Source organism: Loxodonta africana, chromosome 10 (assembly GCF_030014295.1).
Source record: "Loxodonta africana isolate mLoxAfr1 chromosome 10, mLoxAfr1.hap2, whole genome shotgun sequence".
Lineage (NCBI taxonomy): Eukaryota > Metazoa > Chordata > Mammalia > Proboscidea > Elephantidae > Loxodonta > Loxodonta africana.
Window position 1 is genome coordinate 46,732,291 of NC_087351.1, and position 14,164 is coordinate 46,746,454.

A 14,164-nucleotide genomic window follows, 5' to 3' on the forward strand; every position below is an offset into this window, starting at 1 on the left:
AATCCTTAGAGGAACTGCTAATGATGGTTGGACCTAGTCAATCATTGAAAACTATAAAAGGTAATGAACTAAAGTGCTTAGAAAACTTGTCTCCTTCTGCTAAAGGAATCTATCACTTTTCATTACCATTGACACTGAGGTAACCCACAGTTTTGGCCAATGGTTGCCACCTACGTAGGCCTTGAACCTATGGTTCCTGAATACCAAGCCAAGAATCTCTTTGTCATCTTGTGACTCTTACTATAAAATACAAAACTAGATGCAATCTTTTAACTGCCTTTAAGTTGTAGACAAGGATGAAACAATCCCAATAAATCTCTTTTAATCTGTCTCTCCACATACCTGGACCTCCAGTTTACCTAGAATATTTGCAAGAATTTTCCAAATGCTTTATCATCTTTATGCTCAACGCAATACTGGCTCACAAGCTACAGGCAAATGGCTCCTGCTAGCTGGTGCTATCTGGGGTAACTCTATTTATTCTCTTCCAACTATAGTACTTGGACTGTTCTTGGTTGCTCTTGCTTGATATTCATTTTCCTGATTTCATGTGATTCAGGTTCAAACGTTTAAAAACAAATAAAAAACGTGGTGGTGGTGAGAATGAGGAGCACAATATGACTTCCTGCTGTAACCGGGTATGGCCAGGCCTACTGACAGAAAACTCCTGGTAGATATAAATGAAAACGTCTCACCCCTGAAATGGAGGCACAAATAAGGGGTGACTACCCCAATGCTGCCCCAACAGGAATATCCAGGCTTGTTCAAACCTGTTCATTAGGCCTGGGTAACACAGCTTGCTGTGTTGCAGAACACTTGGTTATATGGTAGTTTCAACGTTGTTTCTGGCTGCTGACATGGTAGGAGTATGAAAATACAGTGTGCTTCCTGGTGTATACGCTCTCTATAGACTGGCAAGATCACCATTATTTGGAGCTACCTTTTTAAGAAAGCAACAGATGCACTGTGGAGTTGAATTCATCTTTATCTCATGAATATCTTTTGTAGTGCTTCTTTGCTGTTTTAGGAGTAAGCTTAAGTAAAATCAAGCATGATGTGGCTCTAAGTTGGCATTCCTGTCCAAATATGAACTCACACCAGATTTTATTTGCCTAAGCTCACATAGGTACTGTACTCCCTTGGAAATAATTTCAAATGTTTATAAGATATGAAGCAATGGTAACTCCAGGCCACTGCAATACATATTACTTTAAAAAAAATTATTGACCCTAACTATCTCATTTGTATTGAATAGTTAAGAGACTATCTAGTTAAGACTTTCTGACTCATTTTACTGCATATTCAGATTTACCTGACTTCCTCCTCTTCTTGAGAGTCATCTTCATCTTGTTCTATCCCGTACTCTTCCTCCTCACTTTGACTCTCTTCATCATCATCATCAACTTCGTCGTCCTCACCTTCCACATGGTCTTCCATCTCTTCGTCACTTTCTAAGGAGGGTCTCTGTCTAGAGGAGAGTCGTCTAGAACGTTGCTTTGGTCGACATTCTGGACAAAACCAATCTCCTTCAGTAACAGTCTGACAAATCACATAAGTGATCATTAATCATCTATCACTTAAAATCTCAACGTCTCAATTTTAATCTGAGTATTAGAAGAAGAAAAAATACCTTGAGCTTTGGTCGAACACAGTAGGTATGATGACCCCGATCACAGCCATCACAAAGTACCATGCTTTCAGCATCACCCTTTTTTCGGCATATCTTGCAACGAGCATTCAGTATAGATTTAGACCATATGACACTACGATCCAAGGTGGAGAGGTGAAGAAAGACTTGGGACAGACTAGCAGAAGAAAGAAGAGACTCTCTCCAACGGTCCAGGACTGTTTTATAAGAACGTCCACTGTCACTGGCATCTTAAATAAAAAGGAAAATGATTAAAGTTTCTAGGCAAACCCTAGACATCTCCTAGAACTATTTTCTTGGTAGTTTAAACAGTTTGGATTTTACAGTTCTTCTAATAGTTAACAAAAAGATCGTGCTGATATTGAAAACAACCTCATGACAAAATATTTGCTGAGCTACATCTTGTCTATGACATTAAAAAAAACATAAAAAAAAAAAATGACATAAGGAATTACTTAAATCCATAAATCAGATGCTTGGGAATTTCAATAGTTAAAAGAGAAAAATAACTTAGGCAATATGTTCTCAATCTAGTTGTTGTATCAAATCTTGATCTAATTTAGAAAACTGGCTAAACGTGGCTACAAGTCAGCTTTTTGAATCAAGAATGTTACTTCCTTATTTTCACATAAAAGATGGACTACTCTCTAACTTAAATATCAGTAGTATACTAGGTTTCTTTTGGGGATTAAGAAACTGTTCTGAAACTAGACAGTGGCAATGGTTGCGTAACTGTAGATTCTAAAAACCACTGAATTGTACAATTTAAAAGGGTAAATCTTATAGTGTGTGAATTATATCTCAAGAAATATGTTACTAATAAAAATCAACCATGTTTAAAAGCCAACTATATTGTTTTCTGACTCTAAGATTATTTTAAAATGGAGGTGAATATAAACAATATTAATACTCCCAAAAAGAATTTTCATTAGTGACATTTATATAGAAATATCTGAAGCCTTCTGTCACTAACATCATTCTTTTGTCTTTTAAGCTAAAAAAAAATTGAGTCATTTGATCAGATGCCATCAATCTAGCCCATCATTTTACACAGGTTATGTGAGGATTTCCATCTTCAATTACTTTTTAGTACCGGGATCATCTCAATTATTCCTAAAACATACTTATGAAGTACCTACTGCATAATGTCAAAATTCTGCAGGGGTTTCCCTAAGAGTCTGTAACTATAAGCAAGGCCTTGAATACAATTAGAAACTGAAAAAAAAAAAAAGCCTAAGATTTTAAAGTGGTCCAGCAAGGTGATCCCGCCTGAATGGCCAAAACAAGAACAAATTCTCTGAAAAAATTTCCAAAGATCAAGCTGTTAGGAATGTGCGTAAACAATTAAAGCCCACAAGGCACATGTAGAAATAAAACACTAGTGAGAACCAGCAGAATCATGGGAAGACTTCAGATATTAGAATAAGATACAGAATATAAAATAACTATGTTTAATGACTCAAGAAATAAGGAGTTTGAAAACATGAGTTAAGTAACCAACTAGTCTGAAAAAGAATCAGAAAAAACTTCTAAAAACAACTGACATTAATAACTCACTGGGAGGGGGAAAACACAATGGATAGGTGAAACGGCTCTTCTGACAAAGCTGAAGTGAAATTATTAGAATGCAGCCCAGACAGTTTTCCATTTTCTTTTTTTTTTACTCTTTATCTTTTTACGTCCTTTTGTTTAAAGGTGAGTCTTCTGTAGATAGCTATAGCTGAATTTTATATTTAATCCAATCTGATAATCTCTAACTTTTAATTGGAGAATATAGTCCATTTAGAGGCATGTGGTTTATTTTTACCCTCTTAATTTGTGCTTTCTACTTATCTTGTTTTCATAAAAAGTTTTGGGACCTCCAGGAAAGGAAGCAACAAGAATTTCTAGTTAAAAGGTTACGAAGAAATCTTTCTGGGTAAGCCAGAGGGTGTTCTTGTTGGTAACAGCAAGAAATAAGGTTCCAGAAGTCAATGCAGAGTGGAAGAAATGGACCAATTATGAAGAACCTTGGAAATCAGTTTGATGGTTTCAACTCAAAGGTTGTTGAAACACTGTGAGTGCTGGTCAAAAAAGGTGTTTCAAGAAATTACAACGATGGCAGTTCAAAGTTCAATTCTTATCTCACCTATTTTTTTTTTTTAAATATTCTAGTCCATGATAGGTGCTCATATTTTTATGTTTACATATAGCACTTAAATAAGGATAAAAACAGTATATACAAGGGACTCCGTTTTTCTGTGATTGTTTCCTTATCTTAAACCTTGCTTCTTCTCCAACTCTCCTGTACATCTCTCAATGGCAGAAAATGTCTTGTTTCTCTTTTTCCCCCATTATGCTAGCACGGATAAATTCTTCAAGAAATTACTATTTAAAAGGATTTTTACTAATATAGAATAACAGTAGAGTCCCATGGTCAGGTATTAATTACACTGGGAGATTTTCCTACTGTTCATTGCCTCTATGTAATAATGCATGTGATCATGCCATGTAGGCTTCTCTAGGGGACAGAACAGAAAATCCCTGTCCTGTAGGATTCCCTATGCTATAATAAGGGGGGGAAAGAGCTGTATATAAATACTATATGCAAAATAAGTAAACATAAATTCCTTAGCTATTCATTCTTTTTACTCTAGCAAAGTATACCAACATTCACCAGTGTTATCTTTTTATACTGAGTTTAAAGGAGTTTGATTAGCTGAGGTATGAAATGTACTAAGGCAAACTTTAGGAGGATCATATTGTTTGCAAGCTTGTCCCCAACTCCATTCCTTTCCAAAAAATTAAATCCAAGGTTCTCCTTCAAAAGCTAAACGTGCAAATCAGTATTTAGCAATATAAACCAACCAAATCCAGCACCGTCGAGTCAATTCCGACTCATAGCGACCCTATGGGACAGAGTAGAACTGCCCCATAGAGTTTCCAAGGAGCGCCTGGCAGATTTGAACTGCCAACCCTTTGGTTAGCAGCCGTCGCACTTAACCACTACGCCACCAGGGTTTCCTTTAGCAATATAGAAAATAAAAAAATTCCTTAAAAAGAAAGTTAAAAATTTACCACCTCTCATACTAGATTGATCTTCCTCTTCTTCTTGTCCTTTTTTTTCCTATCTCCTTTTGATCTTTATTAATTTTTGTGTTACCGAATTTCAAATTAATAGTTAGTTTAAGCATCTTTTCATAGCTTAAGGGTTTAACCATAAGCATGCCTTTATAAATGATGAAATTATTAACCTAAACAAACAATTCTCACATATTTTACCTAAACTAATTAACTGAAACACACTATCTTCCACAAATTTAAAAACCCTAGTTTTATCAATTTGATTAATCACTAAACTAAAGGGGATATGTTAGGGAATGTGGAAATTAGAATTTCTGTTTATTGATTTTTTAAAGAAACGGAAATAATCTCTGAAGCTGAGAAAATACCTACTATGGTTAATTTGCTAGGTTGAAAAATTATCTGGTGAATGGAGAATTTTAATGTTGTTCTATTTCACATTCACAACGTAGAACCTTCCCTTCTCTCCCAAAGGATATTCTTGTTTTCCTTACTCCAAATATTTAAACTATCTTAAAACCCCAGAAACACCTCTATCTCCTGCTCTCCCATTCAAAGGCTCAAAAATAAAATAAAGAGTTAGAGATGTCATTTTTCTATTAGATTTTTAAAGGGGCAGCAATGGTAGATAGTAAGACCCATATTACAAATGATCAACATCGGGCTTTGACCAGTATCTACCACCAATATAAGGGGGGAAGTCAAACTTATTTCACCTATTTTTCAAAATCCCAGTTAAAACTCTTTTATATCTCTCATGAGAAATGATTATTTCCCTACACTGCTGTATACAAACCAACATGAAGGAACACTGCGTGACTCTCAGTTTTCATATAACCTGGTATATATAAGTGGAAACGTCTCCCAGTATTAACTTTTTTCCCTTTGTTTAAATATTTAATAAAGGGTGCAGATGTAAATATACACAGTAAACAACCAAATTGATTTTTTTCTCTTGAACTTATAAACAACTTTGTTTCTTTTTAAATTTTTATTGTGCTTTCAGTGAAAGTCTACAAATCAAGTCAGTCTCTCATACAAAAATTTACATACACCTGGGTTTGCTATACGCTCCTAATTGCTCTCCCCCTAATGAGATAGCACAGTCGTTCCCTCCACTCTCTCTCCTCATGTCCATCTGGGCAGCTTCTGAGCCCCTCTGCCCGCTCATCTCCCCTCCAGACAGGAGATGCCAACATAGTCTCATGTGTCTACTTGATCCAAGAAGCTCATTCTTCACCAGTATCATTTTCTATCCCGTAGTCCAGTCCAATCCCTGTCTGAAGAGTAACTTATAAACAACTTTGATTGCAATTTTAGAAATGGAAAAATCAGCATTGTGTTTTCTCCCTTATCCTTCTCATATCCCAGGATTAATGAGTAGTAGCAATATATTTTACATTTCTAAGAACTTCATGATTTACAAACAACTTTTAACTGAAATTTTAATTGAGAAAACTATAGATTCACATATAGTGAATCTGTAAAAATAATAGAGAGATTTCTCGTATACCTAATTTGATTTTGACAAAGAACGTACTAAAAAATTTAAGACTGGCAAACAGAGAAGAGTGATATAGTAAACGACAACTCTGATAACAGCTTTGTGAGCTGTGATCCTACGTATTTTATTTCTTAGAATTGGTACTTTCAGTGTGAAAAGTGAATTATTAGGCCCATGGTAGAACTGTCAATTAATGAAAAATATGACTAGGCTTAAAACATTAATAATGGCCATAAAATCCAAAATAAAAATAGACATTTTACAAATATGTTCACAATACAAAATTGCTCAGATAGTATGATCTCTTTATGAAAACTATGTTCTTACCACTCAACAAGGTATATATTTTTTTAGTTCATTGTGCTTTAAGTGAAAGTTTACAACTCCAGTCTCTCATACAAAAGTATACACCTTGCTATGTACTCCTAGCTGCTCTCCCCCTAATGTGACAGCACACTCCTCCTCTTCACCCTATATTCTCCGAGGCCATTCGACCAGCTTCTGTCCCCCTCTGCCTTCTCATTTCCCCTCCAGACAGGAGCTGCCCACATAGTCTCATGTGTCTACTGAGCCAAGAAGCTCACTCCTCACCAGTATCATTTTCTGTCTTGTAGTCCAGTCCAATCCCTGTCTGAAGAGTTGGCTTGGGGAATGGTTCCAGTCTTGCGCTAACAAAGGGTCCGGGGACCATGATCTCTGGGGTACCTCTAGTCTCTTCCAGACCATTACATCTGGCCTTTTTATGAGAATTACAACAAGGTAATTTTCAAATAATTATATAAGGGAAGTTGCTTTCTCAATGTAAGAGTCCAGAAAGATACGGCTTAAGAAAAAACTGTTTTATCTAGTATGCTACTATTGTGATTGTTTGTAATTCAACACCTCAAAAAGACAACAGGTAAGTAGGGGTAGTTATGACATCAAAGTTGATTTGGACTTAAAATACCTATTTTCCCAAAAGACATGATGATTAAGTTCCTAGGTTAGTTTTTTATAAGCTGCAAAACATGGTACCATAGTATTATTTCTTTCATCCTAACAACAATCTCAAAGAGCTCTCTTTTTGAAAAGCATTTTCTCATCCGTGTTGCCTTTAACACTTGGTATTTCTGATTTCTCTCTAACTATACAGTGCTTACAAGGAGGCCTGATGGTGCAACGATTAAGCATTCAACTGCTAACCGAACCCACCAGCCACTCCAGGAGAAAAGACCTGGGGGACCTGCTCCCATAAAGATTTCAGCCTAGGAAACCCTATGGGGTAGTTCTATTCTGTGCTATTGGGTCAGAATCAACTCGACGGCACACAATAACAATGACAAAAATATACAGTGCTCAAAGTCCCTGGGTGGCAAAAATCGTTAAACACTCAACTACTACCTGAAAGGTTGGCAGTTTGAACCCACCCAGAGGCACCTTGGAAGTAAGGTCTGGTCATCTGCTTCTGAAAGGTCACAGCCTTGAAAACCCCACCAGCGCAGTTCTACTCCGCACATATGGGGTTGCCATGAGTTGGAACTGACGCTACGTTACTAACAACATACGGTGCTCAGGTTAGTGACCCAAGTTATTAAACCATACTCTTATTGGTGGGCATTTAAGTTGCTTCCTTGGGGTTCTATTTTAGATAAGAGGGAAAAAAAAAAAAACCCAAAAACATTTATGCATAACCTTTGATTATTCAAGGTCTAGCTAGTCACGGTTTTGGTAATCTTTCTTCTGAGAAAATTCTTAACAGAAGAGATGGAAAAATGTTAAAAAAAAAAAAAAACTTGTTACAAAAACTGGCATCTGTCTTAAAACGCAACAAGGAGGGTCTAAGCACAGTCAGTAGGCATTTAGTGAATGAACTACAGAATGGGCACATTTAGCTAAAAAGTTAGGAACAAACAAAAAATGTTTAGAACATAACTGTGGGGTTGAATAGAGCAAATGCTTTAGGAAAAAAACCTAGAATGAATTTTAAAAAATGGTACTTATGCATTACTTAAAAAACAAATCTCACCTGAAAGAACTCATATTTTTGAATGAAAATACAACCTTCAAGTTATTTCAACTTGAGTTAGTTCATTATGTTAGTCAGTCAAGTTCTATTAATCAAAGCGCAATTTCAAAACTATTTAAGACATAATATTAATATTTGGAAATAAAAAGAGATCCCTTACCAAGTGGAGCTTTAAGAAAACGCCTCTCGATGCCCTGCTCTATTTGAAACAGTGCCATTGCCAGGTGATGAACCACGTTGCTCACTGACTGCGGTGTACTTGCGTTAGTTGAGACAGTACTTGGAGTTTCTGTTTTTATCCCCAAAAGTCTACAATTAAAACAATAAAGAACTTAAGATACTTAGCTATCAGGTGAAACTTGGGCCCACTCATTCATTCAAATGCACCTGTATGAGAAAGTTTCCTCAAACTCAAGGAGCTAGTAAGTAAAGGAGATAAATACATGAATCAAGAGCTAAATTAAATATGAATGAAGTCATATAGGAGGATAGAAGGGCAAGTATTTGGAGGAAGGAAAGTAGATGAGGCAGGCTTCCAGGAAAGGTTTTAGGGAGGTAATGCTGTAGGTTTAAACAGGTAAGTATCTCAGCTTACCTTTATATTCTTTTGCTTTAACTTTTATTGAGGAGGGCACTATGGCTACCTCCTGACTACTGTATGTTTAAGCAAATAACTCACGCTTTCTACATTTGCCAACTGTGCTCTCCCCCCTTTCATAAGGATGGCTAGGCTAATTTTTTTTTAACACATTGCTGTTGTCATTCATTAGCCTCTAATCTTGCTTCCTCTGCAATAAATCTCCACACTGTAGCTAAAATGATCATTTAAAAGTGCAAACTCATTTATTCAAAACCTTTGTACAGGACATGCGGTCTTTCCTCCCAGGCTTTTATCTTTTCTACTTTTAGGTCACAGTTGGAATCCACCAGGTGCTCCTTGGAAACTCTAGGGGGCAGTTCTCCTCTGTCCTATAGGGTTGCTATGAGTCGAAATTAACTCAACTGCCAATGGGTGTTTTTTTTTTTTTAAGGTCTGAGCTTCACAGTCACTTCCACTAGCACTGTCTTCACTGTCTTCCACGGTACTCCGTGCTCTGTATTCATTTCTGTTGGAGCCCTTACCTTGTTTTATAATTGCTAGCTTAATGCTTCCCCACCATTCTCTTCTAGAATATAAACTTCTTAAGGTAATATATTATTCAAAATAACCCTGAAAAAGTAAAAGTATCTATCTATCTAGAGATACAGATTCTGATTAAGTTTAAAGAATATTTAAGTCTACCACAACTTACTAAGTTTTCTTCCTACAGAGAAGAAAAAATGGATTGTATAAAGTTACTTTCTGAAATTAATAAAAATTTAAGTTCAAAGATTTTTAAAAAAGCCCTCAAAAAATGATGCTGATCTTACTGGGTTGGGTTTTTGGCTGCATTCGTACAAAGTGGAGTAAGAAAGATCCTGAGGTTTGGGAAATCATCATTTCAGTAGTTACTAGCATTAAGGTCCTCATAAGAAGTTCTGAAAACAATTTTTTGAAGATAAAGAAATACACTTTAATAAAGAAATATACTCCAAAGACTTACAAATAAGACAAAAAAAGTGATGGTTACTTTAGAAAAAATCTTTTTTACCTGTCTTTTACTATGACTTTTGCTTGTTCATCGATTTCCATCTCGTCTACATCTTCATTCACAGTTTTAATGATACCATTTTCCTTGTTTTCCTCACTTAACAGCTCATACCGTCCACTCTCTAAGGCTGATCTCCAGATGTGTCGATCTGTAACCTGGAAAGAAAGCCAAATTTACTAACCCTAAAAAAATGGCATATGCTGCTCCTAAGAGGTATGAAGTTCACTGTATACATGAAAAATTCATGGACAGTCTAGAGCAGATTGAGAATCAAAAAGGGATCTAAAAATAAGGTTACTGAGTGGCCAGTATGAAATTCACATCACTCATAGGTGAAAGCTTTAGAACCTTACTCAGAATCTAAAAAAGAGAAATCATAAATAATTCTAAGATTGGTTATCTGATAGTAACAAAAGAGTGAGATAGCAAAGAATGCACATATCAAGTATGAATTACTTCCAAATTAATATTAAGAAGGTCCACTATGTTCATTCAATTCTGCTTAAGAAAGCAGAGAATCATACACCCAAACCAAACCCAGTGCCATCGAGTTGATTCCGACTCATAGCGACCCTATAGGACAGAGTAGAGCTGCCCCATAGAGTTTCCAAGGAGCGCCTGGCGGATTCAAACTGCTGACCCTTTGGTTAGCAGCCATAGCACTTAACACCACTATGTCACCGGGGTTTCCAGAGAATCATATGGTATATTTTTTAAAAATCTATCCATCTTAGTTTTCATAAAAAATACCATTCTCTGGTGTTTGTTTAAAATACACATGCCTTGCCTATATAGTATAAACAAACAAATACAGCCAAAATTCTGGGGCAAGCAAATTAAACAAACTAAAAATGAAACAGGCACAAACCTTGACTGCCCCTAGTGTTCCTTGGTAGATTCGGTCTTCAATGTCCAAAAGAAAATCTCTAAGCCTCAATTCAAGCTGCCTTTCTGCAGACACCTGAGATGGATCATATGCATTGGAAGATCTTCCCCGACTATACATAGGCTTGCTATCAGTTTGAGATTTGTCTGAAACAATAATCAAATACCTTTATTATGATTTTCTTATTAAAAAATATAATTACCCCACATGACTGCTACGATGTTGAGATAATGGATACAAAAGCTCTTTGTAAATTCTCAAACGCTCCCCCCAACAAAAGTTAGGTTGCTATTAATTCTAAAGTCCTTCTGTAACCTAATATATGAAGTTTCAAGTCACTGATTTCATTTGGTTTAGATAAGTGATAACATTTTAAAACAATGGATCATAAACATTCAAATATAAGAAAGGGGGGGGAATGAAGGTGGCAAATGAGAAATTACATTCAAGAACTGTGATCTACAATTTTTAATCCTGAAGAGAACATGGTAAGCCCCTAAATTTAAGCAGCTCTCTAGAGAATCTGATATAGTAATACAAAACTTATACCTAAAAATGCATTACAGCTTTCTCTTAACTGTTATCAACGGACTAGCCATCAAATGGGAAATGCTGCTACTTTATCTGCCCTTGCAGTGCATTTCCAAAGAAGTGATCTTTAATGGAACCTATTCCTGGACCCTCAGCCAAAACGCTTACTGAGTAATCCCACTCACTATCGGATCGCTAAAACTCATGGCAGCCTTAGAGCCTTGGGCATTTAGTCTACTGATCAAAGAATCAGGCCATCAGGAAGAGTCTGTATCTTCTCAACGCTGTCAGATGTGTTCCTCATAAACCAAATGGAACTTCATAGTTAGAATCTAGAGAACCTTGTTTTTATAAAGAAATACATTCCCAAACTCTAACTTGCAAACTTTGAGCACGTGCTCCAAATGAAAGATAAGGTATTTTATGGTCCAAATGAAAGGTAAGATATTTTAAGTATATCTCTAATAGTTTGAAAAAAATGGTAAATCCTCAATGACCAGAGACTTGTTGTTAGTTGCCAATGAGTTGATTTAGACTCATGGCAACCCCATGTGTGCACAGTAGAACTGCACTCTGTAAGATTTTCAAGGCTGTGACCCTTGGGAAGCAGATCACCTTACTTCTGAGGCACCTACGGGTGAGTCTGAACTGCCAATCTTTCGGTTAGTAGTCAAGTGCTTAACCATCTGGGCCACCCAGGGACTCCTGATCAGAGACTATAGGGAGAAAAAATAAAGAAAACAATTTTTAGTGAAAACTTACCTGAAAAATGAAATTTCTCTTCAGAAAAATGAGCTAGCTGTGCACATATTCTGCTTTTCTCTTGCAACAAAGTTTCTTTTAAGGCACTTTCTCTATGTCCTCTAGAATTAAGAGCATCGATAAGCTGGTCTAGCTGTTCACAAGAACTGTAAAAGCACCATCGATTTGGTTTATGCACTGGTTTTGGCAGCTGCACAGAACCATCATGTGGGCCTCGGTCAATGTTGGAGGTAGATTCAGACCCTCCAGTTTTAGTGGGTCCCTGAGGATCTTGAGACTGTACATTATTCTGAAATGATGAAGGTCTAGGCAACAGCATGTCTTCAGTGAGGCCAGAATAATCCTCTTCAATAAACAATCCAGGAATAGAAGGGAAAATCCAGTATCGCCTATACATGCGGTCGCGGCCCAAGGGAAAGATATTGGTACAGGCGATGGCGCTCTGAATTTTTTCTAAGAGCTCCTTCTCTTTTCGTTGGTGTTCCTGTTTCAAAGCTTCTTCCTCATCAGCAGTAAAAGGCTCTCTTGTTACACAGTTGATTTCTTCTTGCCTTGTAAATTCTTTAAATCCATTTTGCCCCCTTTTTCCTATAATTGAAATAACATCTATCATCATATTTTTAATTTTTATTAGAAAAATATAAGATATAAAGCTACTCCAAGTTACTAAGTTAGTAAGGAATGAATACACTTAAATTTAAAGGTCCACACACAGTCTGTGATCTCCATACTGGAGAGTGTGGCAGAGCTTGTTCGCAATCCTGCGATATCTATTCAGTCCTTCCTCTAAGGCAAGGGTCAGCAAACTTCTGTAAAGAGCCAGGTAGCAAACATTTCAGTCTTTGTGGGTCATATGGACTCTTCACAACTACTCAACTCTGCCACTGTAGTGTGAAAGCAGCCAAAGATATGTAAATGAACGAGCACAGCTGTGTTCAATAAGTATTTATGTACACGGAAATTTGAATTTCATATAATTTTCATGTGTCAGAGATACTTTGTTTCGATTTTTTTTCAACCATTTAAAAATATAAAAACCATTTTTAGCTTTTGTGTCATACAAAAACAGGTGGTGGGCCAGATTTGGCCCATAGGCTATAGTTTACTAACCCTGCTCTAAGGTAACACAGCTCCTGCAATAAAGAGCTCATCCTCAGCATACAAATACGACTTTCTAAAACCACTTCACAGCAAAATTTTCATCATTTTAAAAACGTATCACTGCTATGAATTAAGCATTAAAAGAAACCAAAAATCATGCCCTGGAATCATAAATGTAATCCCTGAGGTAATAAAATGACTTATCAATTAAAAACAAATAAACATGCACTTAAGTAATTTCAGTGTTACCCCTTCTGCCTCTTTTATGTGATCCTGGATCATCTTCATCTTCAGTGACTGTATCTTGATCTAGTTCCTTTTGCTCGATTTCTTTGCTTTCGGTGCTAGTATCAAAATCTTCCCTTTCTTCTTCCCTTAAGGATAAGAAGATTATATTCATTAACAAATACATAATTTTTCATCAAATATTTATTGCCTGACTATGAAATACCAGGCTTTATACTTAGGAAGCAGTGAATAAAGATGGGCACAATTGCTGATGACACGGGGTTTAGGGGCTGGCAGAGGAAACAGAGGAACAAGTAACTACATAAACAGTAATAAAATTAAAACAGGTAATAAGTACTAGAAAGGAGAAGTTCAAGGTTCATTTAAAGAGAACCAAATCTTTGATCTCAGGATAAAGAAAAGCTTGCCTGAAGAAGTGACATGTAAACATCTTAGAACGTTTTCATCAACCCAAAAGGAAACCCCATACCCATTAGCAGTCACTCCCCATTCACTCCTTCCCCTGGCCTTAAAACCAAAACCAAACCCATTGCCAGCGAGTTGATTCCAACTCATAGCGACCCTATAAGGTAGAGTATAATTTGCCCCATGGCTTTCCAAGGAGTGGCTGGTGGATTCGAACTCCCGACCTTTTGGTTAGCAGCTGTAGCTCTTAACCAATATATGGTTTATATATTCTGGATGCTAGATTCTTAGCAGATTTGATTTTCAAATATTTTCTCCCACTTAGTGGGCTGTCTTTTTACTTTCTTGATAATGTCCTCTGAAGCACGGAAGTTTTAAA

General features: G+C 36.5%; 1 protein-coding gene across 4 annotated transcripts in view; it reads right to left on the reverse strand.

Moving 5' to 3' along the window:
- BAZ1A (bromodomain adjacent to zinc finger domain 1A) overlaps positions 1–14,164 on the reverse strand; it is an 88,625-nt gene that overhangs the window by 5,566 nt on the left and 68,895 nt on the right. For all 4 annotated transcript variants that reach the window (XM_064292392.1, XM_064292389.1, XM_064292391.1 and 1 more), the window contains 7 exons: positions 13,381–13,505; positions 12,031–12,618; positions 10,720–10,883; positions 9,852–10,006; positions 8,381–8,529; positions 1,631–1,878; positions 1,313–1,539 (listed from right to left, as the gene is read on the reverse strand). In XM_064292392.1, coding sequence (XP_064148462.1) covers positions 1,313–1,539; positions 1,631–1,878; positions 8,381–8,529; positions 9,852–10,006; positions 10,720–10,883; positions 12,031–12,618; positions 13,381–13,505 — 1,656 coding nt within the window. The remainder of the gene's footprint in view (positions 1–1,312; positions 1,540–1,630; positions 1,879–8,380; positions 8,530–9,851; positions 10,007–10,719; positions 10,884–12,030; positions 12,619–13,380; positions 13,506–14,164) is intronic.